At 34.9% G+C, this 12,281-nt stretch overlaps 1 protein-coding gene across 2 annotated transcripts; it reads left to right on the forward strand.

The window, feature by feature from the left end:
• The first annotated feature begins 1,926 nt into the window (after nt 1-1,926).
• On the forward strand, nt 1,927-5,490 carry LOC116210445 (cation/H(+) antiporter 24). Of its 2 annotated transcripts, none has more exons than XM_031544315.1 (3): nt 1,927-2,461; nt 2,821-3,828; nt 4,094-5,490. In XM_031544315.1, exons 1-3 carry the CDS (start codon nt 2,078-2,080, stop codon nt 5,300-5,302), a joined length of 2,601 nt encoding a protein of 866 aa, XP_031400175.1. In that variant the 5' UTR covers nt 1,927-2,077; the 3' UTR covers nt 5,303-5,490. The 2 variants fall into 2 exon arrangements, with proteins under 2 accessions (XP_031400175.1, XP_031400176.1); XM_031544316.1 differs by having other exon boundaries at nt 4,112-5,486.
• The last annotated feature ends 6,791 nt before the right edge of the window (nt 5,491-12,281 follow it).

A 12,281-nucleotide genomic window follows, 5' to 3' on the forward strand; every position in this document is an offset into this window, starting at 1 on the left:
AGCCTGAATATCGACTTCAAGTTTGGCTCGTCAAATAAATTAAAAGCTTGTTCAGGCTTGCGAGCTTTTCGAATTGAATACGATTGAGTTTTTCTAGCCAAATAATGTTGTTATACAATAATGATAGGGTAAAATGCAATCATCTCCATTGAGGTTTGAAGAAATAGCACTTGACCCAATTTGTTGAAAAAATATATACTTAACCCCATGTGACTTAGTTGACCAAATTATCATTTTTGTGAGGATACTTATTAGGATCTTAACTTAAAGTTTTTTTTTCTTTTTTAGTCCATACATTTATTTTTCTATTAAATAAGGTTTACATAAAATGTCCATACACGATCTTTATCATTTTATATTTTATTTTTACTTAAGGAGTAAAAAATAAAAATGATTGAAAGCTTCGATTAGAGAGGATAAATAAAGAGAGGAAAGGGGGTGGCCTATTGTCAGACACTAGGGATGAAAAAAGAGGCGAAAACCGAGACCCGATCGGATACGAAAACCTAATACCTAATTTCAATTTCGGAAGGTTTCATACCTTAATCCGGTTCTAGGGTTGCTGAAAAAAATCCGATAGGTACTGACCTTAACCAATATTAAATTTCAAAATAAATTTAAGGTTTCTAAATATCTAAATCTGTTTTACGTGATTTTGAATTTGTATCTGAAATTAGTTTATGTTTTGGCAAGTATTATACTCAATGTCATTTGAATTTACTTCATTTAATTTGATCACCGCCCCAGGAAACGTTACTGGAGGCCTTTTTCCTCCCTCATTAACCAGTTTATTTTTATTTTTAGAATTTTTTATTTCTAAAATTAAAGAATATATTAAAAAGCCTTATAAAAATATTTTATATAATGTAGTTGCTTTATTTATGAAAAAGTAAATGTATGGTCTTGAAAAGAAAAATTAATAAGTTATGAACTCAATTGATATTTTTCCCTATAATAATAGCTTGGTCAAGTAAGTCAAATGGGGTTAAGTGCCATTTTCCCAAACTCAAGGGAGGTTAGTGCACTTTACCTATCGTAATAATATCATACAAAATATAATACAACAATACCAATTACAACAAAATATCAAGTATAATGTTGTTATTTTTCTAAAAATACAAAAATAAAAATTATGTGGGCCGTATATTATTATGTGTGCTTGGAGTGTAACAACTAATAATATATATGTATCTATGTAATAATAATATATATATATATATATGTATATGTTATAATAATATAATATTGTCATTTTTCTAAAAGACAACGTCGTTTTTGGATTCCTAATGACCAGAGTTGCTGTTAATAGACAAATCATCAATAATAATTATGTGGACCGTATATTATGATGTGGGCTTGGACTGTAACAACTAATGATATATATGTATATGTTATAATAATATAATGTTGTCGTTTCTCTAAAAGACGACGCGTTTTTGGATTCCTAATGACCGTTGCTTTTAATAGACAAACTATCGTTTTTCATTGTTCAAAATGTTTGAACAAAAGGACTAAATAAAATGGCACGTATAGTACTACTAAATATCAAATTTATAGAGAAAGGAGATGTAGTGCAGTGACTAACACTCTCAACTGGTAATCTAGAGGTTCCAGGTTCGATTCTCATCAGTGGGACTACTTGTGCCCCTTTATTTAGATTTCCTTTTCATTTCTTTGTATAAGGCCATGAGCCTTCTATTGTAATCGAAAAAAAATATCAAATTTATAACCTCTAAATCAACAAGCGAGACGATTGATATTTACTCATAATTTTTTTCCTCTAAATCTATGAGAAGTAGTTACAGAGAAAAGATTCAGTCTCACAAAATAAGGATGCGTGGTCAACATGGAAAGATGAGAGGTTTCCCATATTAGCGCATTTCCACATATAGACCTCTTGATAGCTAGTGATAGAGAGAACAGAGACCTCTCTCTCTCTCCCCCTCTCCCTCTCCCCTCCGTCTCCGTTTGTGCGAATACTGCAATTTGGGATCGATAATGGATAGTCTGCGACTGACTGCAATGGTAATTTACAGTTATAAGTTTCTCATCCGGCTCATGCAATAATTCTGCATGCATGGTTAGGACAATCAGATCATTGTACGGTGGTCTGAAGCCGGAAGGTTGGCCTTCCGCTGCTGCTGGCAGCCCTCCTCAAGGCTTTCCACTCGCGGGTGCTGGCAGCTTCAATAATAATAACAACCATGTTGCCCCTGGTACCGGTGGTGGCGAGGCTCGGAGGCTTGCAGAAGCTATTCTGCGCTCCTCGGGCGACTTCATGCCAATAACTTGTTCCTCTGGAGGAGGTCATCCCTATGGCTTCTTCTACGGAGAAAGCCCTATTACTGCCTACCCTTTCACCCTCTTCTTGTTGGAGTTCTCTTTCATCGTCTTCACGATTCGCGTTGTCCGCTTCCTCCTGAAGCCTTTCTGCCAACCTCGCGTCATTGCCGAGATCGTTGTCAGTCCTCCCTCCATTTCTCAAACTACTCCGCCTCCTCCTTAATTATATATATATATATATATATATATATATATATGTATGTATGTATATGCATGGCTCTCGTCTAGCTGATCTCTAACTAGCAAGCTAGCTAGCAATATATATGCCTAATTGCAGGTGATCAACATATGTACGTAATGTATATTTTTTTAGTTTGATCTAATTAAAATATTATATATATGATCTGACGTTGGTTATGTATGTAACATGAATTTGGTAGATCTCATCGATCAAAATTTGTCTCTCTAATGCAATATTAAATTGTCAATATATATATATATATATATTGATCTAGCTATTTCTTCACTAAATTCAAGGGTGGCATAATCATTGGACCGTCGCTTCTAGGACACAACAAGAAGTTCAGGGAGACGCTGTTCCCAGACAGCGGGCAATTCATCATCAAGAACATTGGAGTAATGGGTTTCATGTACTTCCTCTTCATTTCCGGGGTGAAAATGGATATGACCGTCATCATGAGGAGAATGGGGAAGAAGAACCTCTACATCGCGCTGGTCGGAGTGGTCCTGCCCATGTTAGCATCCACCGCGGTGGCATTTGCCTTGCGGAGTTCAATGGACGAGGAGCTTACCAAGATATCCTCGATCGGAGAGATCGCATCTTCCCTAGCGATCACGACATTCCCTGTTCTCTACCACGTCCTCAAGGAGCTGAACCTTCTTAGCTCGGAGGTTGGGAGGATGGCCTTGTCAGTGTCGATCTGCGGGGATGCAATTGGAATGAATGCAGTGGTCGCATTCGAGGCTGCAATCCAAGCTGAAGTTAAAGCAATGAACGCGTTGTGGTTTGTGATTTCCTTGATAGGACTGGGCATCTTCATGATTTTTGGGATACGTCCTATACTGGACTGGATCATCCGCAAGACCCCGGAAGGGTCCCCTGTGGACCAGGCCTACGTGGTTGCGATTCTGGCAGGGGTCTTGTCCATCGGATTCCTCACCGATATGTTCGGCATAGCCATAGCAAATGGACCTCTCTGGCTGGGGCTGATAATTCCGGACGGGCCGCCACTCGGGTCGACTCTGGTGGAGAGGAGCGAGACCATTGTAATGGAGCTTCTGATGCCCTTAGCCTTTGCGTATGTGGGTCTCTACACCGACGTGTACTCCATGGCCCCTGCCTGGTCAAGTTTGAGGCCGCTCTTTTACATGACCATCACCGGCTACATCACCAAGTTGTTCTCAACCTTAGCAGCCACCCTTTTCTTTAAGATGCCACTCCGGGATAGCGTGGCGTTGAGCCTCATCATGAGCTTAAGGGGTCAAGTAGAGCTACTCTTATTCATACATTGGATTGACAAGAAGGTATAGGCATATGTATATGCGCGCACACTATCTATCTATCTATCTATCTATCTATCTATATATATATATATATATACACCCCGGTTGTTTGGTTGGTTTCCTCCTTGATTTGTGATCCATCGTTCATACTTTATATATATATATATATATTGGTGTTTTTGTGGAGGCACAGGTTTTAGGAATTCTTCTTTAATTGCGTGGTTCCCTTTTTTTTTTTTCCCTGTTAATATAACTACCAGTCTAGTACTAATCATGCTTTAATTAGACATTTCATAAGTTGCAGATCATAAAGAAGCCATCTTTCACGTTGCTGGTTCTACTAACAACTGGCGTAACAGCCATAGCCACACCGTTGATTACCATGTTCTACGATCCGACCAAGCCATACATGGTGAACAAGAGGAGGACCATCCAACACACTCCCCATTCCTCGGAACTGGGAATAGTGATGTGCATCCACGACCAGAACAACATAGCCGCCTTCATCAACCTCCTCGAGCTCTCCAACCCCACAAGCACTAGCCCCTTCTCAATCTATGCACTTCACCTAATTGAGCTGGTGGGGCGCGCCGCTCCTGTATTCATAGATCACCAGCAGCAGTCAGAGCCTTTTAAGTACCCAATCCAGGACTACGACACCATTCACAACGCCCTCATGCTGTACCAGGAAACACGAGGTGAGTTTGTACATGTCGAAGAGTTCACCACGGTGTCACCCATGCGGACGATGTACCAAGACATCTGCGAGCTTGCCCTCGGGAACAAAGCAAGCTTGGTCATCCTACCCTTCCACAAGGAAAGCCTGGATGGACCAGGAACGGAGTTCGTGCGCCAGGGGGTGCAATCCGTGAATCTAAAGGTACTGGCCACTGCCCCTTGCTCGGTGGGCATTCTGGTGGACAAAGGGCATTTCAGGAACAACCCAGTGACCAGCTCCTTCCGGAGCTCCGTTGTCTACAATCTCGCCATTCTATTCTTGGGAGGAGCAGATGCCCGAGAAGCACTCGTGTACGCGGACAGAATGGCGGGGCACCCGGATGCGATGCTGACGGTGATACGCTTCCTGGCGCATAACGGGGAAGGGGACGACGAGATAGAGAAGAAGCTGGATGACGGGGTGGTAACGTCGTTCTGGGTGAAGAATGAGGCGAACGAGCGAGTGGTGTACCGGGAGGTGGTGGTGAGCAACGGTGACGAGACGGTGGCAGCGATACGGGCAATGAACGACGGTTCATATGACCTGTGGATGGTGGGGAGGAAGCAAGGGGTGAACCCGGTTCTGCTGGAGGGGCTAACGTCTTGGAGCGAGAACCGAGAGCTGGGGATAATAGGGGACTACGTTTCATCTGCAGATTTTGGGAGTAGAGCTTCAGTGCTTGTGGTGCAGCAACAAGTGCTCAGAGAGCAAAAGACCGCGGGGTCCCAGCTTGAGAGGTTGTGGAGCAGTATATCGTCCTCCTCCGCACCCAGCTAGTAGCTAGCTAGCTAGATTATATATATATATATAGCTAATAAAGCGCTTCATTATATTATTATTAGCTTAATTATAGCACTCAGCAGCAGCAGCAGCTGCTGCAGAAATGCATGATTAATTCTTGATCTCATTAATATATATCTATATAAATATAAACTTGACCACAGGCAACAAATAGGATCATAAAAGTAAATATTACATTATCGTAAGGGTATAAATGTCAATCTCTATGCACGATCCCATTAATTTTTAAATTTTTTTCAAATAGTAACTATTAAAAACATATATATATGTGCTTCATGGTCACTCTAATTATCAGTATGGTCAATTTAATAATCACGTTTTACAAATAGAAAAAAAAAATTATCTGTAATTTTGACTACATATTATATTAAGGTTAGTTTACAAATTAAATTAAAAATATCGTATGAAACTTAACTCCACCCTCATAAAAATGGGTAATATAGTAAATATTTCTATAATTAGTATGCTATATGGATATTAACAACCATATATGTTTTGCTATAAATTTGACTACATATTATATTAAGGTTAATTTACAAATTAAATTAAAAATAGCGTTTGAAACTTAACTCCACCCTAATTAAAATGGCTAGAATAGTAAATATATTGATAAATTAGTATACTATATAGATATAAACAACCATAATGTACATATATAAATTTCTATATGATAAACAAGTTAATCGAAACAAAAGCTACTAACAAAATTAGGGAAAATGTCACACTCACCTAATATCGATTAAAATTAGTAATTTCTATACAATTAACTTATCTATCTATATATATAAAGTTGTAACCATCAAAAGAGAGTGTAACGTAGTGGCGCACGCCGTCACCTGTTGATCTAGATGTCACAGATTTGATACCTAGTGGGACTACCTATGCCCATTTATTAATTATTTAGAATTTATATTTTATTGCGCAAGGCCTCCTTTGTAACCGAAAAAAATAAAGTTGTAACCAATGCATTCAATAGAGGTAGAAAGAAAATGTTAAAATAATATAAGGGTAAAGTGATAAAATCCTTACTAATTTATATGTTAATATAATATACTATATATTATGCATAAAATATTCAAAAATATATGAAAATTTATTTGAATAACTTATTATCATATCGTTAACAAATAAACATATTCATTCATCATTTTAAGAAAATACATAATAATATATACTTATATAAACTTAAAACTAATTTAAAATGTAAGCATTATAGCTAATCTTACATAACATTAATTAAGTACAACTCTCATATATATATATATATATATATATATAATGTTGTATCTCCCATAACCAATAAGGCTAAAAAAGTAATTATATATATAGTATAAGGTTATAAAGGTAAATGTCTAAATAAACAATTATAAATGTATATATAATTATGACTAAATTAGTAAATGCACATAAATCATTAAATACTTTATAATTTTATTATATAAGCATATTCTTGATTTAAAATATATAATTTTAAAATTTATTCATAAAAAATATAATTTCTTAAAATCAATATCTATAGAAAGCTTTTCAACATAATTAGTAACTAGAAGAAAATTTTAATATTGTACTTTTTTTAAATAGTAATAGATAAATCTATTTAAAAATTATTAAAAATAGATGATTTGCTCTTCTTTTTTGTTACAAAAGACATGGAGTTCATCTATTACATTTTTTAGACTTTAAGAAAATGTAGCATGTTTTCTAAGTAATATCATTTTCTTCATGCATATTTGGTATTATAATTCATTTCCAATTATTCTAAATTTTTTATTGTATATACTAATATTTGAATGCTTTGAATTTTAAAAAATTGTATATATCTTAATGAAAATTTCCATTGTGATGTCAAAATTTTAAAAATTCATCTAAAAATAACCCGTGCATCGCATGGGCTAAAAACTTAGTATAGACAAAATTTTGTAATTATATAAGTTTAATTAAAAAAAGTTGCATCATTGCCATTCAATAAATATAATAATCATAATGTACATACATAAATTTCGATATGATAAACAAGTTATTCGAAATAAAAGTACTACTAAAATTAGAAAAATATACCACTCTCACCTAATACCGATTTTATAAGAGCAAAAGGCATAATTTTGGAAACTAAAGATTTCTAATGTAAATAAAGTCTTATTTTCCTTCCAAAAGAAAAATTGTCTTGGTTGGCCGTTCCTCCGAAGTCTCCTACACTCATTTAATTTCGACTTTCCTATTTTTCTCTCAGTATCTTTCTTATATACCAATTAAGTTTTCCGAATTTAGAGAACTGTTATGATGGTATTCATTGCTTTCCTTTCTTCAGTTAAATTCTTAAGGAGTAATTAATCTTATTTAAGGCAGAATAATTTTCTTTCCTTTATGGTTATTACATACTTTTAATATATCAATTACGTTATAATAAATTTCATTCATTGTTTTTTTTCCTGTAGAGATAAATTCCATTTCGTCCATTGTTATTGGAGAGGTTTAAGATAAACTGACTATATAAACCAATGGTTCCACAAAATATAGCCACGAGATTGCCTCTCAATTTACTACTTCCTTCGCAATTCTTGGGATGAACACCTTTCATGCACTGTTAATGGTACATTCCTAGGTCACAAATATTTCATTTTTTCCCTCATAGAATTAGGAGTTTCGGTATCACTATCTTGGTTAATTATCTCCTATGAACTAGATCTTGATCTTGATTTTTTAAATTTAATTAGTATGGAATACGATTTTTTCTATTTATCTTTTCTTGCAGGAATATTATTGGGGTACCCTATTTTTTTCACAATACCCGGACCCTATCCTGTAAGGGATAAGTTCCAAGATTTTAGAACCGGACCTACCATGTTGAATCATGGAACCAAAACCTACATGGAACCTGTATTATACCACAGATTCCGAGTATCTTGTTAGAACTTGTAAATTATCGAGAAAGGTAATCACCTTGTGCGTTTGGGAGAAGAAAATCTTCAATGGGGCGGAGAAGTTGAAGGTCACGAATTTCAGATAGGTGGATGCTAGGACAACTTTTGACAAGGACCAGAGTTGTCTTAAACTTCCTTGCTTGGCCTCTGAGGGGCTGCGCGAAAAGAACTTGTGCCTTGTCCTCGAATGGAAGCTTTGAAAACTCGACTTTTCTGATGTACCGGAACTGCCTGTTTTGATTGAAGGCAGGGGACTAGTGCTATTCAAGGCAATTCGTAGACCCTCAACTGCAATCCTAAAAGAACAAACTTCAGATACTACTCGAGAATCCACAGCTTCTCTTCTATTTACATGGAACAACATCTTCTGGGCCAGAGCCCTTCCCATAGATGGGATGTCTTTGAAAAAACTATGCAGATCCTCAAGCAGAGGGTATATGGACTGCGCAAAAGTGGAGGCTTATAGCCTGATTCTAGGAGAACTGCTACAGATCTCAAATTTGAACCAGAATTTTACTCTTTTTTTTTTTTACTATTATCCGAGTTCGGATATTGGTTCCGGTTCCAATTCTGAGTATTCTATATGCAGGAACCAGAATCGATTTTCACCGGTTCCTTATTTTAATACCCGAACCATAACCTATTTTCAATACGAGCTACCCAAATCCTACCTAATTGGTAGGTTCCAACCGATTCTGGATATACTCGGTATCCATGCACACTCCTAAGGAATATGATCCATTTGCGCTCTACTGGCCCACTTACAATCCATCACTGACTTCTTGCTCGATAGTTGATGAACTTGAGGGATTTAATATTTGTAGGTTTATAAACATTTGGTATTTATTCGAGTAGCGAAGATATGATAGATAAACTGCAATCACATTTTTTTGTCGAGACTATGCAATGCATCTATTAAAAAGAAGTATGATTCTCTTTAAATTTAGATATGCTAATAATATGTATATCGTAAGTATATTCTTCTACTATTATGTTATATTTAGAAGTTTTCTTACTGTTTTTGTCAATTGCATTATATATATTAATAGTATCTACTAACCAGATGACAATTTAATTTGAAGTTTTGCCTAAAAGGATTTTTTTTCCAAAATTTCTCTGTGTCGATATCTCTCCTATTATGTCAATTTCATTATATTCTAATAGTGTCTACTCACGGAATGGTAATATAATTTGACATTTTGATTCCTCAAAAAAAACTATTTTATTAATTTCTCAATGCCAAATGACAATCTCTTTAGTTTTGTAAACAATAAAAACGAAAAGACTTATCCATGAAAAAGGAAAGAGAAGAAGAATTTTACTGAGAAAAAAATATAAGGCCTTTACCGCCATTTTAATCGTGTCATGCAGTTTCCGCGGAACTTACTTTTTATTGGTAAAATATAATTTTAATTGTGTGACAATCAGTGAGGGGCCTACAAAATATTCTCTTTCCCTTCATTAATAAAAATCGTTACCGCGTGACCTTTAGATCATCCTATATATCTTATGTATGCATGGTAAATATAAACTATCTCATTAGGTTCTCATTATAGATATAAGTTTGTATTGCTCTTCGAAATATCTTATTATTATATATATGTGAGTGTGCGCGTGTAATAAGAATTTATTATAATTTAAAAAGATATTGGTCTGTCTTCAAAATATCTTCGTCTTCTTTATATATGTAATTAGAATTGAAAAGAAAAATAATCTGGCTTACACAAAACGAGTTTTTTTTTAATAATTAATCATGTATTTCATTCATTTGACATTGTTAAAATAACATTTCGATATATAAGTACAGATGATATGAACAACATACATATCAAAACAACAATTTTGAAGACAAGGAATGTCAAAATTGACACTATGATTTGACGAACTTTCTTCATATGGAAAGCTGTATGATGTGGTTCTTGCAATAAATTTTCTATACACTAATACAAAGGGTTAATTACTTTAGTGGTACAAAATGTTTGCTCAATATAACACTTTGGTTCAAAAAGAATTTTGGTAACAATTTGATATAAAACGTTTCAATTTGTTTCAATTAAGTACATTTCGTCAACTCTCAACTAGCACTGTTAGTATTTTTTTTGTGGAGTGCACAAATTAAACTAAGAATTTCATTTTACTAAATTATAATTAAAATAAAAAATATAAAAAATTAAATTAAGAAAAAAAACTCTCTTCTTCCCCCCCCCCCCCCCCCCCCCTCTCTTATCCCTCTCTCTCTCCCCTATGCCCAGAACATTCTCTTCTATCGTTTCCTCTATCCCCTTCCCCCTAATGTCGACTGTGGAGTGAAAATGCTCAAAGCTGATCGAACCCCCCGACTCTCTCTCATGCTCCTCCTCCCTCTTTGATTTTTTTTTTCTTCTTGTAGTGTTAATCGTATTGTGATTTTTTTTTTTTTGCTGTTGGTCTGGAAACCGAGGGGATTGAGAGATCTAGGATCTCCCAAGTCTCTCTGGTTCAGGAATGGGGGTGCCCCAGCCTGCGACCCACCCCCACCGCGCTCGCCGATGGGTTCAGACCCCGTCGATGGGCTTGATCGGGGGGTGGGGTCGCCGATCGGAGCGCCTCCGCCCTAATTTACTCGAAAGTATGTCAAAAAGAAAAAAAAATGAAGAGAGAAAGAGAGAGAGACAGAGGAAGTGGGAGAAGGAGGAGAGAGAAGGTTCCGACCAGCAATCGATGAATTGCTGGAATGAGCGCTCGACTCAGAGTTCCGACGAACATTAAACTTGGGGAGAGAGGGAATTGAGCATATAGTTTTTTATTTTTTAATAGTTTCATTTTATTTTGATATTCTTTATCTTATTTCAATTAAAATTTTGAAAATCAATTTTTTACTTTACAGTCTGAGCCACGTCGGATGTAATTTAAAACATCATTTGTCACATCATTGGAAGCTAATGACGTTAGAGTAGAAGTTGACGGAATGCTCTTAATTGAAACAAGTTAATATATTTTGTCCCTAATTGTTACAATCAATAAACTTTTTGAACCACCGGAGTAATTAACCTCTAATATGAATTATAAAATGATAGCAAATGGTGCATTCATATTTAAATTCTTATAATAAAATTTTATTTATAAAATTCATGTAATGCACGGGTTAAATAACTAGTATAATATAGTAATAGGTATCTATAATATGGATTGTACAAAGAAAAAAAAAGCAGCAAAAAAAAAATTCAAGGCTTAAATTAATTAATTAATTAGCAAGAAGCTAGCTAACTAGGAGGTGACAAAGAAGTGATCTATGTCAAAATCTATCTGACTTCTCTGTAATCGGGTTACCTTGGGCGGTGGTGGTCAAGATCGGAGTCACCATCGCCCCTTCCTTCTCTAGCCTCGAAAATTGTTCTCCCTTTCTAATTTAATATTCCTTCATTTTCAAGAATATAAAATATCAAAGTATTGGGTCAAAATTGGAGAAAAAAAAGTATTAAGCAATCAAATGAACTAAAATTTTAACGCTTTTTTCTCGGTGGAACACCCCAAATAAGACCAATTTAATTAAATAAATACTTATTTCCTTAAGCACTTAAAATATCAGCACTTAATTTTTAACATTGTGTTTGGTTTCGGAGTAACATTATACTCCGCTTCACTCCACTGCATCATGATCTTTTATTTTGTTCTCTTATTTAATAATAAATTTTCATATATACTTTTTTCAAATCATTATTATACCAAATTTTTAATAATAAATTTCTCATATACTTTTACATTTATATATACATACAAGTTTTTTTTGTCTTTTTCTCCAATTTAATAATAAATTCTTACATCTACTTTTTCATAACTATTATTATAGCTAATTTTTTAATAGCGAATTCCCCCATCTATTATTAGCTATTTTATCTTATATGAATGGAGTATAATAAAGTAAAATCCTACTCCAAAACTAAACAAACCTATAATTTTTTGGATGAATTATCTATTTTTGGGTAAAAATATTTAATTTTAAGTTGAACCAAATATAATTTTTCAATAATAAGAGAGGCTCATGAGTCTGATAT

The sequence above is a fragment of the Punica granatum genome, chromosome 6, assembly GCF_007655135.1.
Source record: "Punica granatum isolate Tunisia-2019 chromosome 6, ASM765513v2, whole genome shotgun sequence".
Classification (NCBI taxonomy): Eukaryota; Viridiplantae; Streptophyta; class Magnoliopsida; order Myrtales; family Lythraceae; genus Punica; species Punica granatum.

What these genes read in the sequence shown, in the direction of transcription:
- LOC116210445 (XM_031544315.1), top strand. Translation starts at nt 2,078, where the DNA reads ATGGTTAGGACAATCAGATCATTGTACGGTGGTCTGAAGCCGGAAGGT. An exon ending in GCGTCATTGCCGAGATCGTT is followed by an intron (nt 2,462 to 2,820) that starts GTCAGTCCTCCC and finishes ACTAAATTCAAG; the next exon opens with GGTGGCATAATCATTGGACC. An exon ending in TACATTGGATTGACAAGAAG is followed by an intron (nt 3,829 to 4,093) that starts GTATAGGCATAT and finishes TGCTTTAATTAG; the next exon opens with ACATTTCATAAGTTGCAGAT.